Source organism: Phaeoacremonium minimum, assembly GCF_000392275.1.
Source record: "Phaeoacremonium minimum UCRPA7 unplaced genomic scaffold PA7_03_scaffold_39, whole genome shotgun sequence".
Lineage (NCBI taxonomy): Eukaryota > Fungi > Ascomycota > Sordariomycetes > Togniniales > Togniniaceae > Phaeoacremonium > Phaeoacremonium minimum.
In genome coordinates this window covers 76,640-100,256 of record NW_006920946.1, presented here as the reverse complement: position 1 = coordinate 100,256, position 23,617 = coordinate 76,640, and the positions used below count along the sequence as shown (strand labels likewise).

General features: G+C 51.8%; 4 protein-coding genes across 4 annotated transcripts; 2 read left to right on the top strand and 2 right to left on the bottom strand.

Moving 5' to 3' along the window:
- Positions 1 to 86: 86 nt before the first annotated feature.
- On the bottom strand, positions 87 to 1,489 carry UCRPA7_480 (putative cobw domain-containing protein; the record flags this gene model as incomplete). The annotated part of the gene is made up of 6 exons (XM_007913075.1): positions 87 to 425; positions 484 to 976; positions 1,057 to 1,132; positions 1,189 to 1,200; positions 1,252 to 1,335; positions 1,390 to 1,489. The coding sequence occupies 6 exons, from the start codon at positions 1,487 to 1,489 to the stop codon at positions 87 to 89; spliced, it is 1,104 nt and encodes a 367-aa protein (XP_007911266.1).
- A 719-nt stretch (positions 1,490 to 2,208) lies between these two features.
- UCRPA7_479 (putative mob1 family protein) lies at positions 2,209 to 3,705 on the top strand (the record flags this gene model as incomplete). The annotated part of the gene is made up of 2 exons (XM_007913074.1): positions 2,209 to 2,310; positions 2,374 to 3,705. The coding sequence occupies 2 exons, from the start codon at positions 2,209 to 2,211 to the stop codon at positions 3,703 to 3,705; spliced, it is 1,434 nt and encodes a 477-aa protein (XP_007911265.1).
- Positions 3,706 to 17,879: 14,174 nt separating this feature from the next.
- UCRPA7_478 (putative mosc domain-containing protein) lies at positions 17,880 to 19,040 on the top strand (the record flags this gene model as incomplete). The annotated part of the gene is made up of 1 exon (XM_007913073.1): positions 17,880 to 19,040. The coding sequence occupies one exon, from the start codon at positions 17,880 to 17,882 to the stop codon at positions 19,038 to 19,040; it is 1,161 nt and encodes a 386-aa protein (XP_007911264.1).
- Positions 19,041 to 19,534: 494 nt separating this feature from the next.
- UCRPA7_477 (putative condensin subunit protein) lies at positions 19,535 to 23,307 on the bottom strand (the record flags this gene model as incomplete). Its single annotated transcript, XM_007913072.1, has 5 exons — positions 19,535 to 19,799; positions 19,856 to 22,944; positions 23,002 to 23,122; positions 23,190 to 23,230; positions 23,281 to 23,307. The coding sequence occupies 5 exons, from the start codon at positions 23,305 to 23,307 to the stop codon at positions 19,535 to 19,537; spliced, it is 3,543 nt and encodes a 1,180-aa protein (XP_007911263.1).
- Positions 23,308 to 23,617: the final 310 nt, after the last annotated feature.

Below are 23,617 nucleotides of genomic sequence, written 5' to 3'. Positions count from 1 at the left end.
TGACCATGATGTCAATGATTGGAGTGTCTTGCGATGTAGTAGAACTCTAGAGTCATTTCTCTTGGTTGTTTCTAGATCTATGCCAGCTACGCGTGCCCAAGAGATTTTAAGAGACTGCTCCTGAAGTCGAAGCTCTTGAGGCCCCGGCCAATCAGTATGATCTTCCCAGATGCGCCACCCTGTGCCGTTTCGCCATGCGGAGAGTCGAAAATCTCGAATAGTTCCCTGACACCCTGTATCATCTTGATGTTGCCGTTTTGGAGTGTTAGCCGGCCCTTCAAACGATGTATCTCGAACGGTACGTCATGACTCGCCGAGTCATGTGGCAACTCATTCTCCCACAACACAGACCGCAACCACTCATCTATCCTATCGACTTGATCTGCCTCCAGAGCATCGACAGGTATTGATATTGTTGAAATCGTCTGCGATGTCTTAGATTTACGCAAAACATCATGATCATGAAAGGGAAACGCCACTTACCGGGTCAAGATGACTGTGGCCCTTGGAATTCCCTGCCAGGTCCTCAACATTGTCGTATGCATGTAGGTCCAAGAGAAACCCTTCGAGTTGTGGCACGACACTCTCTTTGGTAACGTGTATCTTTGCGAGACCGTTAATAGACTCGATCCTGTCTCGCACGTGTCGCAATTCCTCCTCGTTGACGAGGTCTGACTTGTTGATGACTATCACATCGGCATGCGATATCTGCACGTGCGCTGTTGTCATGATAGGACCATGGTCGTCATCGTGGCCCTCAACTTTTCCGGCCGGATCATCCAGACTTCGGAGGATGTTCTTGGCGTCGACGAGCGTGACGACGCCATCTAGATAAATTGTGCTGGCCAGACCCTCATCCACCCAGAAGAGAGGAGCTAGGTTGCCCGGGTCTGCCAAGCCTGTCGTTTCCAACAGGATGTAGTCAAACTTGCCCTTCTTCTCCATGAGTGACTCGATAGCCGCAACGCCGGTATCTCTAAGTTTATGGTCAGCTTGATGATCATGTGAGATCCGAGGCGCATGCCTTGAACTTACTTTACGGAGCAACATATACACCCATTTCCGACTTCCATCCATTCCTCTACGGATTTGCCATCCTTGTTCACCGTGAGAGACTTCTCTATGTCCAAAGCTGAACTATTGTCAGTACCTCGGCTAACTCGATATAGAGATCGGTCTACAACTCACAATCGCCAAATTCTGAACGTTTCGTCAGCAGAGCCATGGGGATTTAGAGACGGTTGGACGTACCATTCATTATGACAGCAATCTTTTTGCCATGTTCGGCCGTTAGAATGTAATTAAGTAACGTAGTCTTTCCCGCTCCCAGATAGCCTGTAACATATTCAGCAGTGAAATATGATCTGGAGAGAGATGTCCAACACTTACCCGTCACTATTGTTATGGGAACTTTCACAGGTTTCTCTTCATCGGCTAACTCAGTGCCAGCCTCCACAAGATCGGGAGGGGCGTCGTCGTCCAGATCCATGCTTAGCTTACTACTGGATGCGAAAATAAGGCAAAAAAATACAACCGAGTGAAGAGAGATTGCTGTTTGAGTTCGTTGTGTCGTTGAGTCGGTTTATTGACAACGGAGTTAATACTGAAAGTGAGCGTCTTCTGGTTCTTTCCGGCGCCCTTCCGTTTGTCAACTGCTGCTGAATATTAAGGGAAGTATAGCATGTCTTTGGCGCCACTGCTGTAAAGATGCCCCGCTATAGAGCTCTAAGTCGTGCAGGAGGAGCTCTAATTTTTCTGAGGGGCAATTCTCATTCGTGCCTTACCTAAGCCGATCACCCCGGCGCTTGCTGAAGAAGCTCGGACGCGTTTACTAAGTACCTAGGTAAGGTACGCTGGCTGCTCTTCGTTTGTCGAGCCGAACCGCACCTCAAGCTAAGGATACCTCACTCACCTCCTGCAGCTTGCCGCCGCCTCTTCAACACCACGGACTCTTGACTGGGGAACTCTACAACATCATCATCAGCACCGGCTCACCTTGTCAATAACCCCAGTGAGGCTTGGGGGACTACAGCGTCCCCGTCATAGCCCCCTTCGCCCCGAACACGGCTTCCCCTGCCATCATTGGCAATGGCTGCCACAATGCCACCCCCAAGCTCACCACGACTCCCGAGTCCACCTCCGCCAGCCGAAATCCAGATTGGACCCAAGTCGCCGTCTCTCGGCGCAGCTAGTCGACAGGCACAGCAGATGGAGCAAACTATGATCGATGCGAACGCGAAACGGCGCATTCATCCCGGCACCAAGGCTGCGGACATGGCTGCTGGACCACCGCTGATTCCGCTTAACGAGGTTCGTTCGATATCTCGGGGTCTATTTCTTGCATAACCCTTTACTGATATGGCTTCATAACAGCTCGACTCGGCTTTCCAGCTACAGGAGCACCTCGCAGCCCTCCACTATTACCACACTGGCAGTAACACCCAGCCCGTGAGCCGCGACGCCGCCAGGCTGCTGGCCACGCCCCCGCCCTCGATCGACCGCAACCTATGGCTGTACGAGCTCTGCCGGTTCCTAATCGCGCAGTGCAACAGCCTAATCGTGGGCTTCCTCTTCGACACGCCGCCCTGCAGCGCCGCGACCTGCCCGGAGATGCGCGCCTCCGAGTGGCAGTTCCTGTGCGCCGTGCACGACCAGCCCAAGTCGTGCTGCGCCATCGACTACTGCTGCCACACGCTCGACTGGGCCGCCAACGTCGTCACCAACCCCAAGCTCTTCCCCAGCCGCTTCGTCGCCCTGTCCGCGACCGACGGCCAGCACGGCGACAGGAGTGCCGCGCTTAAGAACCTCGTCAACGTCTTCCGCCGCCTGCACCGCATCTTCGCCCACGCCTGGTTCCAGCACCGCGGCGTCTTCTGGTCCGTCGAGGGCCAGACCGGTCTGTACGTGCTGTTCAAGACGGTCTGCGACCTGTACGACCTGCTGCCGGCCGAGAACTACAAGCTACCCCCGGAGGCTGAGGGCTTGGAGGCCCCTGGCTCGTCCGAGGCGGACCGCAAACCCCAGCCGACCCAGATCGTCAGCAGTAGGTCTACACAGCGAGTGGGTGAGGAGGGCGATGAGAACTTTGCGCCAGTGGGTCGGACGAACACGCGGCGGCATATCCGTAGCAATCCGTCGACGGGTAGCGCTGTCACAACGGTCATGGAGGCAGATGAGGATGATAGCGGTGATGTGACTAGGCAGATGCGAGGGATGCACATCTCAGCACCCGAGATCGTTGAAGAGGAGTCAGAGGTTGCCGAGGTCCCTGTCATTGTTGAGCATGGCATGATGGACGATGCAACGACGCCACTGGCTAAGGAGGACGAGCCCGCAAAGGAGACCCTTGAGGAGCAGGCGGAGCCGGGCGAGAATATCACTATCCTCGAAAGAGAGCACGAGGAGTCCAGCGAAAACAAATCAGTGGAGGCCAAAGAGGACGCTCCGGCTGTCGACGCCAGGGAAATCGAAGCCACGCCGGAATCTCAGGAGGATGTCACAGCGCAGTCAGAACCGTTGCAGACATTGTCTGAAGGCAAAGACGGTGGCGAGGCCGCCTCAACAAGCACGCATGACTTCGCCGAACAAAAGGCTGAAACGGCTACAGATGATCTACCTGAACCTGCGCCGACACCAGTGACAGCGCAAGAGAAAGCGGAGTCGGGTGAGACCGTTGAAGCCAAGGAAGGCGCGAGCAACAATTGATTATACCGCGAACATTGCTCGCCGGATGTATGATAATGATACTGTACTGGTTGGGATCACGAGAGCGCGGCCGCACTGTTTAGAATGCATCGGGGCAGCCGCCCGCTTCAGCGAAGTCGGCGGACGAATTGTTAGCCTTCTTGCTCATGATGTAGTATTGTATAGAGAACAAGTGTAGTAAGCAAGTGTTGAATATGCACTATAGACTTAAGTCCAGCTTAAGGGGAGACTGCATATCTCTCTTTCCCACACCCCTCATCCACCGGATGGCCCTTTATCGTGTATGCTATATATTTCCCAGATGCTGCCCCCTCAAAAAATGTCTCTGTTTTGACTTTTCCTGTTCCCGTCTCCGCTTCCAAGCGATGCTGTGCAGAGATGATGATGCTGTATCAAAGGGGTTTTTTCTCATAGTCTAAATATCGGCCGTCCGTCCGTTCGTGCCTTCGCAACCACGGGCCTCAGTTGCCCCGCCTGTCAATGCCATAATCGCTCCGTTCATGCTGATGTGTGTGAGAGATCCTTCAAGCCATGACGAGTTTCGGAGGAGAAACACCGGCATACTAATACATTACTCAGAAATAGGTCATAGAGAGGTAAAAAAAAAGAAGAGAGCAGTAATTAAAGCACGTCTAAAATAATAGGAGTTAAAATCGAAGTGAAATGAAGAAGGCAGGAACAGAAGAGAAAAGATAAAAGCGGAGGATCTAAGCTCAAACACGGGACCGAAGTGTTGTATCGAAGTTGTCCGAAGAGCCGCATTTGGCGAGAGCTTTGCCTGGGTCGTCCCATCTCCGTTCCTTGGCCCCCAAAAACGTGTCAGACGTTGCTTTTGCCTTGTCGTGGTGGGTATGACAAGTCTTGCCCGTTTTCTGCCAAAGCACTGACCAATTTCGGGCCGCTTTCAAGTTTCACATATTCAGCTTTGATCCGCGTTGACCACAGAAACGACAATGACTTGTAGGTTATTTTTCTTTGCTCCCGGAACTCCGCGAAAACGAAGAGAATCGACTTGATGCGCTTCAACGTAATGTAGCAAAGATATTGTGTAGTTAGAGGGTAAGAGACGTCGTCAAAGTGAGGATCGGTAGGGGATCAAAGCGCCCCTCTTGCATAGCCGAAAATGGGGGCCTTTGGGATCTAACGTCGCAGGTCGTGCATGAGCAAATCGGTAATCCTTATTTCAGGGGGGCCACTCGGACCACATCTTCGAGCCTCAATGCCGACTGCCAGGGCTCTCCCCACTGCATATCTTGGTTGACATCCCGGTTGACACAACATCGTCTCATGTTCGTCCCAACTCCAGACGACCTTTATACTGGCTCTGGTCCAATGGGCAGTCTCCAATCGCCGTGCCGTGTGTGGATCTTGCTTTTTGAGGTTCGAAACCTGGACTGCAATTGATCAGAGTAGTATTCTTGACCAGTAGCGCATCCGAAAACGATTTTTGAGCGGCATAAGCCGACATTGCTCGACTCGCCATTCACGATCGAAGCCCCCATAAACATCACCCTGCTCATTTCAGTGGGCCGCCGTCCGTCTGGTAATCCACATGCCGATTGACCGATTGGCCTTGTCAAAGTCCCGTTATGCATGGTTCATGCGGGTATCGTAGATCAATCGCATCGTTGAGACTGTGGAGCCATATAATGTAATGGAGAAAGTCAATTGTCGATATCTTTGCCTTTGCCGAGCGTGCCACCAGCGCCTCCAATAAGATCATCTGCTGGAGAGCCCTCGCTTCCACCAAGTTCCATCTTTGCAAATATGTGCCGTATCTCACGGAGGTTCTCGGTCTGTGCAGAAACTGCAGTTGCATTTCGTTCGTCTGCAAAAGCTCGTACAGCTTTTAGAATAGGGGTAAACCCTTCGTCATGTGGAAGCCACCACTGAACGCACGACTGGTCTCGGAACAATTCAGCCATGCGGGTGCGCATTGTTAAGGGGAATATGTACCTAAAATGGAGGAAAGTGGAACGTTAGCTTTTGTATTTCAATATCCAGTTCTCGAACCTTCAAAGGAATCCTTGAATCTGACACCGGAAGATTGGTTTTCCAGAGTTCTTTCCGCATGCGAAAAATAAAGGCACAGTCTTTCGGGTGAATTGATGGCTTCGTGTAGCACTAAGAGATCAAGAAACGCGTGGAAAGCCGTAAATGACTCACCCCATAGACTCTAACAAAGCAAACTTTCGGCGAATCCACATATGATGTTTTTCATCTCGTGGCAGGAACAAAGTGGCGATCGCAATGCATGGATGTATGATGATCAAGGTTCCTTTCGGAGTTGATGGCCAGGATTGAATGGTTTCGAAGATCTGGCAAATAGCAAAGGAACGTTGACTCAATTCAGCCAGTTGTGCAGTTGGTTCCGCCTGAGCGCTCATAAGGGCCTGGAATTCGTGCATGATGACAATCGAATGCCACTCGCACGTCAGGACAGTAGTCGTGAAAAGCGGATAGTCGTAGAGTATCCCCAGGGCATACGGGTCCACAATATTGCCTGGATCGACGTTACCTCCAGATTGCGTAACAAGATATGCCTGATTTGTGAGCTCAGGATCGAAGATCTCTTTCCAATCCCTCAGCTGTTTCGAGATCTTGGCATGCTCCTGGGCAAACGTCTCCTGTGGTATCTCTCCTCTCGCACCCCTGGCAAAGAGCATTGACATATCCATAGAAATCAGCCTCAAACGACTCGAACAGTCTTCGTACTTCCAGTGCAAGTTTTCTGGATCAGCGGCAAGCTGTGACTGATAATAGGCGATAGTTGTAGTGAACCACTCTCTGGGCAAAGTTGTCTCGAACCCACCCATCAGACCGACAAATACGTCAAAGCGCACATACCATGTCAGAATCATTCGATGCATGGGAGTTTGCATAGCAGACTGGGGCGTGAAAAGTTGTGTCAGGACCTCATGAGCTGCCTTTTGATGACCCATCAGGTTAACCCAGTCTCCGAGGTATTCCTTATTCTATGTTAGTTCACATTGAACGACTTTGGGGCCTATGGCTTCTCCTCACCTCTATGGTAGCAAGTTGCAGAATTGTCAACAAAGTCCCCAGATTGTGCTTTTCTTTCCTTGTGAGAAACCCCAGAAGCAACGTCACGCTCCGGTTATAGTATTGTAGGAACTCGTGTATCTTTCCGTTGGGATTTTGCAAGGTGTGATGGTAAGCAGCAAAGCCGACCACAGCATAAAGGAGGGCTTCGTTTCGTAGGGCTAAGCTTGGGAGGATCGTCCGGAAAAAGTCGTCTGAATCTTGCACCATGCAATAGTGATAATGCGTGATGTTGTCGCAGAAATAATTCAGGTAGAATTGGAAGTCCGGTGGGAGATGAGACCAATCTGCCCTGGCTGTTCCCACTTGATGCGGAAAGTCATGAAATTGGTATGTTGCTGGGGTAAGGCTGCTGGTGGTTCCTGTCGAAGGTGATGAGCTTTTCGTTCCTTCCAGAGAAGGCGTCTCAGAGGAATGGCGAGTTCCGCTAGCCAGCTTTCTTAGACTCAACGAGGAAGTCGTGCTGCCTCTTCGTAAGCCAGATGGCGCTCGCGATGTCGCTTGAGATGCTATTTCTGGTTCATCTTCCTCTTCATCTATGATAGTGTCGAGTTTCGTGTCCTCGTCCATCTCCCCTTGTTCGTCCTCATGCGATGATGTCGGGCTCGTGTGCTGGCTCGGGTTGCTCGCATCCTTCGATGCGGAACCGCTGGATGACTTGGGCGCCGGAGGGTCCGGATATACACATTCACGCTTGCCTTTCCGGCATCCTGGGAGGTGTCAGTAGTCTCAATAACAATGGTGGAAGGAGAGAAATGGCTTTACTTTCACAGATGGGATGGGTCTCGTCACACTATTTCACAGGTCAGAGGAGTTCAATCAATGTAGTTCCCAATAATATACCTTTACTCGCCTACTCCTGCAAGTATAGCAGCCAGATCGCGTTCGTCTATGCTTGATGTGATCAAGTCCTGGCGCAGACTTGCGTCGGCTTCTCTGGGCCTTTGGAGCATTGAACATGATAGGCTCGGGAAAGCCAGTAAAGTATCCCAAACTCTGATATGGATTGGGTATGGGCGCGCCTCCTACAGACATTGAAGGTGCTCCATGTGTAAGATGAGGATCTTGTTGACCTAGTTCAGGATTGTTGCCGATTCCTGACACCGACGTCAGGAATTGGTGATAATAGTCACTCATGATGAAGAGCGAAGATCGTGTTTGGAACAATCGTAGGCGTTATTTGAGGGTATGAAACTGGCGGCTCGGGAGGAATGTCGCGAGCAAGTAGTCGTAAGAGGCGAGAGCGTACTTCCGCATACTCAGGCGCGAATGTCAAAGTTCTTAACTCCACATCTAGTGTTGTGGACATGGATGTTTGAAGAAAGCGCGTAACGCAATGTCCGCGAAATCAGAGCCACGGCACTCTGGGTCGTCCAGGAAGACAGTTCATCCACGGATCGTCAGTGTCACGTCCTGAAAGACGTGGTCAAGCCACAAGAGAATGGGTATTAGTCCACTAGCTCAACCCGAGAGCTTTAGGAGGACCGAAAGAAAGATAGAACTCTGCCAGGTTTAGAAGCAGAAGATTTCTCAAGGTAATAAATGGGTTATTGCGCAAGGCAATACCATCAAAACACCTGAAAGGGCTGCTAGAGGGACGGTGGGTCGAAGCTACCAGTGTAGTAAGAAAGGAGATCTATATGTCCCAGTGCCAGGGGAGAAATGAGGGCCGACTGTACAGTCGTATGTATGCACAGGGTCCTATGACGGACGCCTTCCTCAAGGCGGCTGTGACACCTAGAAGTGCGCGATCTAGTTACGGCTGGTTGATGACTGGCGGTTCTCTTACTAGAAAGAGAGTGGTATTATGAACCAACGGTGGGGTTCAGAGGCCAAAGAGGAGGTATCACGTTCTGATTTGACAGCGGATATCGAACCGGCCAGTCCCTCGGGATCGTGAACGGGGTATTGGCGTGATAGCGGGGCTTGTTCCAAGTGAAGTATTGTGATGTTCTAGAAGTGGGAGGGAAATGTTGAAAGGTGCTTGCTTCGACGCAAAACTTTTGTAGTCGACCAGTGATAAACCCGGGTAATATTAGGGATCCCGGAGGAAAGTCTGTAAGTTATATGTTCATGGGAGAGTGGCGCCGGGGACAGCCGCTGTAGTCCAATGTACCGATACTGTATCCACAATGAACTAATGTGCGTTCTAGGGTTATCGCATCCAGCAGGCTGGCATGCAGTAAGAAGTGGAGGGACGAATGGCAATTCGTGTGCTAGCCTAGTCACCAAGATGGAAGTTGCGAGATCTTAGCTTTTGTGAGAAGAAGCGGATTGGCTATGTTTGTGTACAAAGCTGAAGAGCTTGATGATGTTAGAATGAACGACATAGATATTTGGACGGAGGGGAATATACCATCGAGGTCCAAAGGGAATTGTAATCGAACAGGTGAAGACGAGTAAAAAGCTGTACCTTTTTTTGATGCCGATGCAAAGGGGTTGACAGGACACCAGGTTAGGCACAGTACAGGCCAGGAGCCCAGGAGCCTGTGCCAAATGGAATAAGAAGGATCCGGTAGAGAAATACGACCGGGAGCAGGCGGATATAGAGAATATCCTGGCCGTAGTGACCGGCGCTTAGCTGGCCAGACTTCTTGGTAGGCCTTGCAACGTTGTGGGTAGGTAGTTACAGGTTGGGCAGGTCGACAATTACTTAGTACTCAGGGTTCTGTGTGGACTAGTTACATCCACACTATGGGAGCGTATGAATCCGTCGTGGCGTATCAATAAGACTCAATACTCGAAAATGAGATGGTCCTCAGGTGAGCCTCTGTGGCCTTGATTTTTTGGTCACGGACGAGATCTCTTGCTTTGGGCTTGGGAGTTAGCATAGATATTACACTCGAATAGAAAGAAAGGTTCACTCTGCGTGATCCACTTTGTGGAGGATTATGAAGGGGCGGAATTTACCTTTGAACCACCGGGATATTACCTCGTACCTACTTGGTCTCAATGGTGACAAGGAGCGGAATGTTAACTGGGTAAGGCTTTAGCTAAGATTGCAGATATAGGTCGGGTTTCTTAAGGCAGGGAGGCTTGATTGTGTACTCCACAGCACCACAAGCTGAATCTGTGAGACGCCGCGGCAACCCACGAGATAGCCTGGACCATAGGCCGGCTCATAAGAGTAACTTACCAGTCGTATCACTTGGAGGTATCCAGATGAAGGACACCAAGGACCCAGCCTTAGGTGAAGCAGCACAATATGCCGAACCAGCCCAGTGTCTGGTGACTTGTCTGAAGCTGTCTGTGCTTTATTTCTTACAGATCGCAGACGTAATCTCTTCTCCGTACGGGAGTGACTTAAACTGGACCAGCAAGTCACGTTTGGTGGCCATGTAGTGCTGGGTTTTGTTAGGTGACAAAGATAAGACGTGGCCCTGTTGGATGTCACAACAAGATGAAGGTGCAATATGCGGCCAGGGTCCCTCTCGGTCAACAGCCACGGGGAATCAACCGCGAGGGAAGACGATGGTGGTGGTGGTGTGCAAGCAAGACCAAGGTATAGTAGAATACCAAGTGGGTGGGGAGCCGGGGTTGACCAAAGTACGTGCCAGGGCATGCCACCCGGCCCTAGGGCAGGACAGGGGCAGAATTGTGGCTGTTGCTGCTATGGACGAGTTTGATCATCAGCAGCTAGAGCAGAAATGCAATCTCGTTGATCTCAAATCTCGACCGGATTTGGGATCATCAAGCGGGCGCTCATACGGGAAACTGGCGGCTGGCGTCTTGTTGCCCCAAGCCGCTTGACTACTTTTCTGATACATTGGCTACCTTGAAGAGCCCCGAGACTCCCATAGACACGACCGTTCACGTCAGAAGCTGCAGGGGCCATTAGGTCGGTCCATTCTACGGCCTTTCTGCACTAAATTGGCGCGTAAAAAGGCCATCATACGGCCTTGCCGCACCTTGTCTGAATGACAAGACACCCGGATAGTGCCTCCACTTCATTATCCTTTGGACGGAGCACAGGCAAGCTGGCCCGAGCCCCAGCATTTGCCGGGCATTCAGTCGTGGAGACGGCGGTTATGAGCTCAGGTGAGCAGTATGAGTACGGTGTTCTATAACAGTCTGAACACGGCCTCTCCATTCCCTAGAGGAACGGCAAAGTCTCAACCAGCTAGCCCTGCCAAGTAGAAAGCCACTCAAGTCTGCGACAGTCACATCCGCAGTATTAGTACAGACAAACATAAGACCTCGACAAAGGGCGCCGACTTGAACATTCGAGGGCCAAGGTGCAGGCTGGGTACCAAACAACCTTGGAACCTTGCAGCGGCCGGGGCCAGGCCGGACGGGCCTAGGCAGTAAGTGAGAGGAAGGGCCGGTATACCTATAGGAAGGCTGCTATAACTGTAGGACAGTGCTGTACATGCTGACTTCGAGACTAGAGTGAAAGTGAAGAGACAGTTGTGGTCGGCCCTGAGGTACGGGAACTGGTGGGTGGGCATCTGCTTGATTGGACTTCTCGGCGCGAGACGATGTTGCGTTGTGCATGGGGGAAGCACGGGCCAGGCTCACCATAGGGAAGGCGTGAGAAAAAAGCAAGACCAAATGGCCTTAGATTACCGTTCTGGGCGTTAGATCGCGAACTGTGGCGCCCAGCCATAACTGGCTCTCGACGCCGGCAGGAAGGGCCCAGCGGGATTTCTGGGATTTCGAGAAGTAGCCCGTGGCCCGTACGGGGGGGTTGCTTCCTTGGCAAACGCACCCTACCTCTCAGCTCAAGTAGCTAAGGTAGAGTGATGTGTGCTAGTTGGCGGCGTTCGCTAGAGTTTACCAAGATCGAGGTGCGGCGCGATACTTTGCGGAATGGTACTTCGCGGTACCGTTCCATCGACGTCCCTCAAACACCTCATCTTGCGCCAGGCAACTTACGTAGGAGGTAACCTGTCACCCAAGGTACATACGGCAGGTAAATAGGTGTGCAATGATGCCGTGCCTGTAGCTAATGACTCCAAATTGTCCCTGGAGTTGAGTCCGAGTTTCTCGTCGTGACTATGCCGTAGACAGGGTTTCAATCATGCTGTGAACTATTATATCATCTCCCGCCGGCACGACCCTGTTGTTCGCCTTCCTAGTGTGCACGATCCCTGGCGATGATGACCAGTCTCCCAGATGGTACCTGGGCTAGTTTCCAAAGAGTCCCAGAAAACTGGTTCCATGACATGGTCATTGCTCAGCGGTACCCCTTCGTGTCTCCTGCGACAGCAAGAGGCGGAGGTAGAGCAGCGTGAGCACCACGTATTGTGCAGGGGAGTTCCTTGTTCGATAGCATGCGTTGGTCATTGGCGGCGAAAGTGGGGAGCAGGACCGCTTCCCAAACCTCAATTGTGGGAGAAGTACCTCAGACTCAGAGGCCGGCTTGAGATCCGTACGGACAGCTCAGATACCGTGCTGGGTGAAATATTGGACCAGCGGGTAGGTAAGGTGATGTAAGGGAGGGCACTAAAGATTGATGGGGTGATTGCAAGTCAGGAACTGTGACGGGGTTTGTCGAGGGGCATCTTGGGGCATCTCGTGGCAGGGCGCATGGCAACTGTACGTGGCCGATCCATGCCTCAGCTCTTCAAATAGGAAGTCGAGGTGCAGGGTCATGCCTGCCGATCCCAAAGCAGAAATGAAGCAGGACAAGGCAGAACGGCAGAGAGGCTCGAGGGAGGGAGGGAGAGCCACAGGCACAACCTGTCCGACGACGGCGATCGAGGCGAAGATGGGACGAGATCATCACGTGCGGCCCTATAACCCGAGAGCTAAAGTCGGTGCCCTGATGCTGGCATCATCGTCATCAGCATCATCCTCACCGAGGGGGTCTGTGCCGTCTGCCGGGATGGGCGGTGCATGGTGCATGGCTCAGATGGGTGGGAAGCCTGGTCTCGAAGGATGATGAGATGGGACGAGTTGGGATCATGGATGAGATGGGCATGGTTCGTCCAATGTTCTGTCCCCCCCTGCATGCTCCTGTCTAAAAATGTACAATATGATACAGCCGCCTGTCCACCTTACGTGAAATTGTTGTATCTGTCTTTGGTTCCTGAACTTTAACTAGAAAATTGGAAGGTGCTCAGGTACGGTCATAGCTAAATTTAAGGCAAGTACGATGGTAAAGCAGCTGTTCGATGAGCAGCGTGCAAATGGGGAAAGAAGAAGGCACAAATTCGTAGAATAGAATCAACACGCTCGACCTCGGGAGGTGACTTACTGCGGCAGTACCTTAGCCACTGTCCGCTCTCACCTAACGCAACCATATCACATCTCAACTCAACTCTGCTCAAAATTCAGACTCAACATACCTTGATTGCGTTAGCTAGGTGTTCTCTAACCCGACCGGAATGTTGCAAGTCTTCTTCCGCGTTGGAGCGTGCAGGCCTGGAAAAGAACAGCATGGTAGGAGCGACTGGAGGAAGTGGACTGGGCAACAGCCATCCGGATCCGTCCTGGCTTGCAAGCAACCTCTTTGCACATTTAACCTTATTGACACGCACTCCGTCACACCCCCGTGGGCCTACGCTCGGAGTTCTGCCGCTTCAGGTGCAGTCCGGCCCAATTCTTCATTACCTACTTTACAGCATGTAAAAGCATCATTCACGGCTTGCCCGACTCGCTAACTGTACAGAGCTTATTCGTTCGCTCAGAAAACCCTCGAATTGGCGGCGGCCGGATGCACCATCTCCCATCGCCATCGCAGAGCCGGTCTTGCGGATCACATTCACTATCGTGGTCTGACTACCTTCGTCATCGGCTCTTAAGCTGGCACCCGGCACTTATCTCCCTCGACATGTACCGAGAATTTTGATCCGCGGATTCAGACGCAGATACTCATTTGAATCAACATGCATGCCTGTTTGGCCCCGGCTACTATCAGCCTTATCCACAAGCAATCTGAGGGACTCGACCCTGGTCGTCAGCTCTGCCCCCTTCTAGAACACGAGGTTCTTCAATTTCTAGGTGATCTAGCCCGCCTGTCGACGAGTGGCGTATCCGGCATACCGGGTCTCTACTCGTTTCTAGAATTAATCGTAGAAGAAATTCGGCCATCTCTGTAAAATGAGACGATCAAAGGCATTCAATGCACCCAGTTCCAGGACCCACCGCCAAACAGGGCCATGCTGCCTGCTTTGAGCATCTACACACCAAATGCGTCACAACAAGAAATTGCCTTGCTCATCTGGCACGCGTCCATAGGAGGCGCTGGGATGGTCCCGTGGACTCGGAGCGCACATATTGGCGGAGTCATCATTTAACGGTAGGGAACATGTTCAAGTTCCCCAGTTATCGCGAAGGATTGTCCGGCTATTCCCCTGATGCAGCAACCAAAATAGTTGCGTACGTAAAGCGCAGCTAAAGCAACATCACAGATTATTAAAGTGTTGTTGCATGACGGGAACAATCATCCATGGCGGTCAAGTGGCCCGGTTCAGTTCAGACTCTGACAATGTCGGAACATGCAACAGTGTGTCGAATCTAGCACAGAACGCCCCGTCACGTCAGTGGAGGAGCAAATGCATGGTTACGCATGGCCTCGTTAGATCGCTCCCCATTCGAGCTTAGCATTCCGTCATAGATGGGCCATGGTGCATAAGGTCATTGCTAGATCCCTCAAGACCCTACCTGACAAGCATTGGTTCGATGGGCTAGTAGTAGCACGTTCTCATCTCACTTTTTATTTCTTTTTGTCGAGTTCTCAAATTTGTGATCGATCAGCAGTCATACTCGCCAGCGGGAAGTCCGCGTACTCGGTAATACTTTACTTTAGGCTCAAGACCTGGCTACGGTACCTAATGTCGTGCGACCTGACCCACCCCATCGAGACTCCTGGGAATTGTCTTTGCTTTTTTCAGCCTGCTAGCCTTGTCTCCTTGCCTTTGGCCCCCAAACGCCTTGCCCACAGGCTGTCCAGCCCTTATGCTAGGGTTTCGAAAATGTCTGTGAGCATAGTCACATTGGAATTGGATTTTCGGGAGTGGGATGTGGGCTCATGCGCCTAGGGTTTGCGAACCTGGCAGACAGAAGCCACTGTACTATTCTTGGGGTCTTCTGAAAAGTGATCTACAACTCCCGGGCGCCTCCTGAGGCACAGACCAACAAACGTGCAACAACTGGAACGTTTAGATCAAGCCATTTGTTGTTCGAATCGTCTCGGATGAATTTCCCTCTTGAACTGATTAAGTCAGGCTAATCTGCCCTCGGCGCATGGAGCAACTGGCAACTACAGTATGGATTATTCGACATGATTGGGAAGGGAAGCCGACAGCACGGCCACTACATCCACAGGTTCTTGAAGGGTGGTTAGCCCCTAAGTTTGCTATACTAATTGTGGCTTCGTGGACCATCAGAACATAACATTACCAATATAGCTACCTGGCTGCGTTCTTACATGGGAGTCGGATATCTAGGCCTCCGACATGCTTTTAAGAACGACCAAGAAATTACGGACTTGGAGGTATCCTCGGATGTGAAATCTCCAGGACCTTATGACTCCTGGTCATTTGACGATTTCCGAGACGGTCAGAGGTCTGTAGCGCTTCAGCCACCAAGACCCCACACGCAAGAACACGGGGCTGTCCTCATGGCCCTTGTAACGACTCCACCACAGCCTTTATCTTCCAAACACTCTTGTCTCAATGTGATGTTCTGTGGCGAGCTTTGAACACTCATCTTCCTGTTACGGAAAGTAATTACGGAGATTGAGTATTTGCAGTATCAACAGCGGGGCTGTTCGTGGGCATCATTTCAACGACGTCAGACCGGCGAGATTGCCATTACGATTGCGGCTCGTGGGGCCTGCCTATGCTGGGTTCATGCTTGGTGAATAATCATCTTTCATCATGGAGTTCTAATTTTCCAGCTTCTCTACTGACACGTGTCAAGAAACTACAAGCAATAGCTCAACTTATTCCCGGTCGATGTGGAAATTGGCCATTTCTCCAACCTTCCAGGGTGGCTACGTGGTTCACCAACTCGAAGGCTCATCCACGGTACGCCGTTGAAGTCACAAAGGGTCAGAAATGCGCTCTGTGTCGTTCGTCATCTCGGAATCAGCCCTCAATAGATTTCACAGGAAGTCTACCAAGTGGTAGGCGGATCATATCAATATACCTGTTAGTAGGTATTCCTTCGATATTTTGCTTTCAACTGCTAGGTTGAGTGATAAGCTTGTCTTCCGCAGAACGGAAGTATGACTCGATAGAGGTGATTGAGACACACTTGACTGTAAGCACATTGAGTGGTTGAAGCGGTTGAGGAGACCTCTGGCCGTTGAGGACTAGATAGTTCCTGTTTTCTGTTGCGTCTGCCCTCCAAGTTCTCATGTGGAAAGAGTCATCTAGTCGAAGCCGCTTGATCAAGCCGAAGGCTCCGATCGTTGGCGTAAAATGCCATCAACCTTGGAGAAGACTGGTGCTGATTTTCCCCTCCAACTTGCGAGGTGGCGTCCAGGTTTTCCTTATTTCGCGGCGCCTACTTCCGTATACCTGTTTTGTTCCAAGGGCTCAGAACCAATGAAGCCATTGGACGCTGCTGCTTAGAACCACCACCAAAGAGAAAGGCGTGAGCGGCAAAACAGACTCAAATGTCAGTTGCATCATGCCCATGCAGCCGTTATCTTGATCCAACGCTCAATGGCCGTTCCTGCAGATGATTTAGACTCTAGAGTGGCGTGTTTTCCCTTGTGGTGCCTGATCGAGTCAAGATCAGGGCAAAACGGCCAATGGTCAAGAATGCAACAGTGGCATTGCGGTAATTCAGGTACACTGGCTTCCTTTACGTCACGGCCGATCCTAGAGGGTTCCATCGATGTCACCAGCCTGGCATCATAAGGCAAATTCGGGAGCCAAATGCGTCACTAGTTTGCTTGCAGAAAGCGGAAGGCCCGAGAGCATACAGCATCTGCTGGCCACTTTTGCCAAATTGACGCTGACAGTTAACTGCAGTGTAGATGCTGTTTCTCAATGCAAGCGCATGTGCTTCCTGCCAATGTGGCGCGCCCGTGCTGCGGTGTTAATATTTCTCGGTGCAATCGGGGCGAATACGCGCACATATCATCAATCGGAGGGAACATCAATTCGAGCGGCGATGACACTGCAGAATTGCTGACTACAGATTGAACGACGGGACACAATACAAAGGACTGAGGATAAATGCAGGGCCAATTGGATCTCTACACAGGACAGCACTGTGATGAGTCGCACAACCCTGGGGAATTGGCACTTTCTGCGAATGTCCAAGCACTTCAAATGATACAAAATAGCGCTTCTTCACAAGAAGTCGAGAGCGGGACCGTATCCTTAATACCGCCTTCCAGTTTCATGTTAAGGGATGAAAGCAGGCCGGTCCTTCAGACCGGCGTTCCGCAACAGCAGCTCATGGCATCCGATACGAGAGACAGAGGACAAAGAGAAAGACAGAGAGCCGGCTTGCTAACTGAGATTGCGACGGTCCAACATCTTTCATCTCGTGCTCTTTGGCAGAGAGCAACAACCAGGCACAGTTTCCGCCTCTGTGGGTTAGTGGGGTAAAAGCATGGCTCTCGCCCCGCAAATGCCCTCCGGCCCGCTATCTGTCGTGTGAACTGTTCGCATTCTGGCCTCCCGTCTACCCGTCGAGAACCAAGATATGATGAAAGACCGCTGATAACTGGCAAAGGATTGAGCACGTGCGCGTCGACGTGACTGCGAGTTCTTGCATGTTTCAGAATCCATGGGGCCTCCTTCAGAGACAGCTGCTCGTCGTCTGGCCGCACGAACGTCAAGGAGCTGTGACCACTTCCTAAAGTAGATAGCCTAGATAGGCAAATGTTTCAACTGCACTTCCTCGAACCATTTCTGAACGGCTCCTTATGATGAGCGTTTCGTCCGAACGTGATATCTCAGGGGACGAATTTTGCGGAGTAGGAGTCTGCGCAAGCGTTTACAGACTTCTATCTACTAAGTAGATCTGCCGCGCGGGCCCATCCGCGTTGAGTCATTCGAGGTGAACTGCCCGGCGGCGTAGTTTGAACTGTGAAGAGTCATAAATATTTCGGTGTGTCGATCGTCGCAAGCGCCGGCGCTGCAAATTCTCGTACACCGCGACGACAACCGTTGTGCATGGTCAGCGCAACATATCGAGGAGACATGGAAAACATAGACACAATGGGCTCCGAGATGGACGCAGCGGTCCTACACGGCGGGCTGCCGCTCGACCCGGGCTCGCTCTTCGTGCTGTTCATCACGCTGTGCGGCTTCATGCTGCCCATCTTCATCCTGTTCCCCCCGGTGCCGCCGCGCAAGAGCGACGCCCTGCTCGACACGCACACCAAGCTCGGCGTGGAGCCGGCGCAGTCGGGCCTGAAGGACCAGTATGTCGAGCGCCCGGCGACGAGCGAGGCCACTGTCAAGAGCATCTTTGTGTACCCCATCAAGTCGTGTAAGGGCATCGAGGTCGCGCGCAGCAGGGTGCTACCCACGGGGCTCGAGTTTGATCGTCTGTTCACTTTTGCACAGCTCAAGAGCCCGTTCCCCGTGGCGGTGGGCGCATCGGACGAGGAGAAGAGCAGGCACCGGTGGGATTTCATCACGATCCGCCAGTTCCCGCTGCTCGCAACCGTCGAGGTAGAGCTGTGGCGGCCGGATGTCGCCAAGCTTCAGGCCAAGCGGCAGAAGGCGTGGGCCCAGACGGACGCCTACATCGTCGTGCGCTTTCCCTGGCAGGAGCCCGGAATCAGGGGGACTCTGGCTTGGCTGGCGGCTAAGGTGGCTAGGGGCTTCAGCGCAAAGCCGGAGAAGGAGTTCATCTTGCCAGTCGAGTTCCCCTCAGAAGAGGAGATCAAGGAGAAAGGGTACACCTACGGGGAGGTGAAGATCTGGAACGAAATGCCGCTGGGTCTGAATATGAGCAGCGAGATTCCTCCTGAGCTGCCGCGCTATCTCGGCGTCAGCAACAAGATGGGCCTCTTCCGCGTCGACCCGACAAAGCTGCGCGAGGTGTACAGGTGTGCGCCACAGAAGGACGAGGCAGGCTACCAGCCCGTCACCGGATTCCAGGATGCATACCCTCTTCATCTCATCAGCCTCAGCAGTGTGCGGGATCTAGGGTCCAGGTTGCTTGCGAAAGACGAGAACATACTGAATCTCGATGTGCGGAGGTTCCGAGCTAACATCATCATCGACGGCCAAGAGGCGTATGAGGAAGAGAGTTGGAAGTCAATACGTATAAAGCCTTCTGCAGTCCAGGCAGCCCAGACATCAGGACTAGAGGCAGCAGATTTCCACGTATCATGCCGAACAGTCAGGTAAGACACATTTCGACATATCCTCCTTGGACACGTACTGACAGCTATCTGAAGGTGTAAACTCCCGAATGTTGATCCCGCTACGGGCATTCGTCATCGCGCGGAGCCAGACAAGTCCCTGAGGGCACTTCGGAATGTTGACGAAGGCTCGCCAAAGAATGGCTGCTTGGGCATGCAGCTCTGTCCATTATTTAGCAAAACGGATACCCCTGATGATCTAGAAGAGTTCATCGAGGTGGGCCAATCAATAGAAGTGTTGGAGCAGGGTGCACATTTATACATAGAACAATAATGCGCGCGCGCGCCTTTAGACTAGCGAGTTGTACGTCAAGAGATAGAAGTGTAATTCAAAATACAGCGAATCATAATTAAAACCAATCATTAAGCCGTAGCCTACTCGTTGTGCACCATATCCATGTCATGAGGTATACCCAAACTACAAGCAAAGTCAAAGCCCTGTCATCCTACACCACTATTCGTCACTCAATGCTTGACAATTTACCTCATATCCGCAGGGGTCAATGCCTGGACCATACTTGTTCCCTCGCTAAACCGTGTCCTGAAGATGCGGTTCGCATTCTGGAACATGCCGTCCTTCAAAGAGACAACAATGAACTGCGAGCCCTTGAATCGAGTCTTGATGAGGCGGCCGATGTTCTGTGTGTGAGACAAATCCAGCGCTGCATCGACCTCGTCAAGAATATACATGGGCGCAGGCTTGAACTGGAGAAGGGCCATAATGAGGGATAGGGCAATGAGAGATCTGACGAGCTATTAGTAATTGATTGTAACATGAGGCACAACGCTGGAGCACAATACCTTTGACCACCGCTGAGTTCTGTTAAGCTCTGCTTCCACACCTTGCCCAGGCACACCTTGACCTCCAGGCCGTCGCTGATCGTCTTGCCCTCGGGTGGATCCAGCTTCGCGAAGCTGCCACCGGGAAGAATCTCCGAGAAGATCTCACCGAAGTCGCGATTCACTTTCTCCCACGTCTCATGGAGAGCCTTCTTCTTGTAATCATCAAGGCTGATGATGGTCTCTTCAATTTTCCTCTTGTCACGAATGACCGTCTTCATCATGTGCTTTAGTGACAGCTCCTTCTTTTCAACACTATCGATCATGTTCATGACCTTCGGGTTGATCTTCTTCTTCATGCCCTGGAAGCGCTCAGTCAAGTTCTTCAGCGTCGACTTGCATTCGCTGATATTCTGGCCCTTGAAGTCGTACGGAGTGCCTGAGCGACCGAAGTTGTCCTTCTCCTCGGCGATCCACTCGTGCTCGTTCTCCATGTGGGCTACAGCTTGCACAGCGTTTTGTTGCTCCTTGTGGAACTTCTCGACTTGATGGCCGAGCTTCTGCATTTCTAGGCCCTCCTCGGCAATTCGAGCGTTCTTGGACCGTGTTGCCTCTTCTAGCGCGCGCAGTTCATCGTCGAAGATGCTCAACTTAGCGCGTTCTTCATCTAGACGTAGTTGGACGGAGTCATGGACCTCCTTAAGCTCATCACGCTGTTTGGATATGTCCGCAATTTCATCCTGCTGTGACTTAATCGCTAGATCGATTTCTTGCAGCTGTTCCCGAGCGGCGGCGAGATCGCCGGAGACCTGTTCTGAGTCAAGCTGTGCCCCTTGGAGCTCCTTCTGCAAAGACTTGACAGACGCTGCGTGTTTCTCCAGGGATGATCTCAACTTGTCAAGAGATGATTGTAGTTCGACTAGTTTGCCGTCTTTGTTGTTGTCGAAGTCCTTCATGTCCTTCTCAATTCTCTTGACGTCAGCACTTGCCTCGGCTTGCCTCTTCTTCGCCTCCTTAGACTCATTCTGAAGCTGGGTAATAGTCTCCTTCATATTGGCCACCTCCTGGATGATAGATGAGGATGAGTTACCGTTGATCTGCTCTTCGGCGAGCTTGATCTCGTGAGACTTGAGGTCCAGCTCTTGCTTAATCTTCCGTGCCTGATCTAGCTTAGACTTCTCTCGGGAGATCTGGCCCTGAAGCTCGCTCAAGGACCGTTCGGCTTCCTTCAGCTGCCTTGTGATTTCATTGAGCTTCTGCAGAGTGACCAAGACTCCACTTGAGTTTGGCGAGCTGCCTCCAGAGAGAGTACCAGATGGATCATAGGAGTCACCTTCAAGGGTGATACTCCTCATCCGCACATTTGGATCGAAAGTGACCCTCTTAGCGGTGTCGGCATCGGCACAGATCAATGTGTTGCCGAAGACATAGTCCATTGCCGCCGAGACCTCATCGTCATAGCCGACAAGGGATAGAGCCAAGTCGACTTTGCCAGGGGCAATCTTCTGGGCCGTCGCAATGGTCTCGGCTGAGGCACGGAAGGTTGAGATCTTATTGAGAGGAATAATAGTCACACGCTTCCGAAGCTTTCCATTCTGCAAAAGTTGTGTACCGGTTACTTCGGTGTCAACGACGACATTGTAGAGACGACCACCTGCGCAAATCTCCAGAGCGGTTCCTGCGCGAGTGTGCTCCTTGTCCAGTGTGAAGAGCTGCGCAACAAGGCCCTTCACCTTTGACCTGTCAAAATTCGGTGTTGGGTCGGCGTAGTTGAAGTCAATGCCAGCCACCTTTCGCTTGAGGCCATCAGACTCTTGTCTGAGATTTCGAATGGTCTGCTGCAGTGTACTCTCTTTCTTGTACATATCCTCCTCTGCGCCAGGCTGGAAGCCGAGCTTGCCTAGCTCCTTCTCGAGTTTTTGGGCTTGCGATTTGAGCACATCAGTTTCTTTGAGCAATCCTGCATTCTGCTCTTTCGCCTTCTTGGCCCGTGGTTCCTCTTCTTTGATCCTCTTTTCGAGATGAGCAATCTTAATTTTGGCCTGTTCTTGCTCGGTAACAGAAGCAGTAACACGATTCCTGGCGTCTTGTAGCTGACCTTGGTAACCGTTCTCTTGGCCTTCCTTGGATGCCACACCTGTTTGTAGAGTCTGGAGTAGCTCTTCCTTCGCTTCGGCCTCCTGTGACTGCTTTTCCTGTTCCTCTTTTGCCGAGTCGTATTTGGCCTTGATCTTCTCGTAGGCCTTGGTCTTCTCCTTCAGGGCGGATTCCAACTCGGCGACACTCTTCTCGCCGGCTGTTCTCCGCTCCCTTTCCTCAGCGAGACTGGATTTCTTGAGATCTATGACAGTTGCGAGACGAACGAGCTCGTTTGAATGCTTCTTCACATCCTCCTCGAGCGCTTGTGCCTTCGCACCCTTGCGGAGCTCCTTGTCGCGCTGCGACTTGACTCTCTGAACGTCCTCCTCGAGATGTGCGATTTCGCTCTTCAACCGCACGGCCGAGTCCTCGAGGTCTTTTTGTCTTTGTTTCTTGCCTTCCAGGTCTGCGGCAGATTGTTCGAGCTTCTCCTGGTACCTGACGTAGTCATGGGCAACTACTACCCTGGTTAGGCGTTCAAGATCGTTTTGTGTTTGCTGAAAGTCCAGGAAGGCACGTTTTTCTGTGCGGAGCTTCTCAAGCTTGGGCTCGATTTCCTCTTGGAGCAGTTCTCTGATTTCTTGCAGTTTCAAATCTTTCTTCGCCATGGTCTTGAGCGCCTTGTCACGACGGTCCTCAAACATTCTGGTGCCGGCGGCCTCCTCAATCATAGCCAGAATTTCCACTGCCTTCATATTCAGGACTTTGGTGATTTTTCCTTGCATAATTAGGAAGTTGGGGTTGTTTATATTCAGCTGCACAGACTGGAAAAGATTCTGGACCGTTTGCTGCTGTGCTCGGTGTCCGTTGATGAGGTACTTGGACGTTCCACCGAGGACAATCTGGCGCGTTACGCTGATGGTCGCATATTCCTCGAATCCAATAGGGGATGTCTTCTTGTCTCGATTATCAAATACAATCGTGACGCTGGCTTTCGTTACACCGGCCTGGCCGCGCTTGTAAATGAGGTCCTGGTCCAGATGTTAGTCTTCGCTCGAGCGGGCCTGTCACCATCGTGGCATTCATACCTGGAGATTCTGCGCGCGAACAGTAGACATGTTCGTAATACCCAGAACGAAGCAGATTGAGTCTAGAATATTGGACTTTCCACTGCCGTTCAGGCCGGTAATTGAGTTGAAGCTCTCGTCCCTGTGAGTCGTGGTTAGCAATTTGCCATGGCTTTGTTGTTGCGCTGCGATGCGCCTTGTTTACTTACCATCCTGAAATGACCGTCCGGACGGCGTATGACTTGAAGCCCTAGATGAGGGTTAGAAGCGTGCATCGCAAGGTAATCACCGAGAGCTTACATCTATGATCACTTCCGTCACTCTCATGTTGGCGACGTTCCGTGAATCTTTGCAATTGTTGTCGTTGGGCCACTGATGGTTGATGGGGGAGGGCAATGTTTAACCCTGGCCCAAAACGCGCGAAAGTAAACAAAAAGCCGGCAACCGCGACCGTGACTAGCGCAGCCGCCACACTCTCACACTCACACCCCGCACCACCTAACCACTGGCGCCTGCACTGTACCTTGCCGGCGCCTGATGACAGCTACCTACTGCTAATCCAGCCTTACCGTGTGTCATATTTGCGCTACATCAATGACCAGACTGTAGAAGGTCCAAACTACTGTACACTATACAT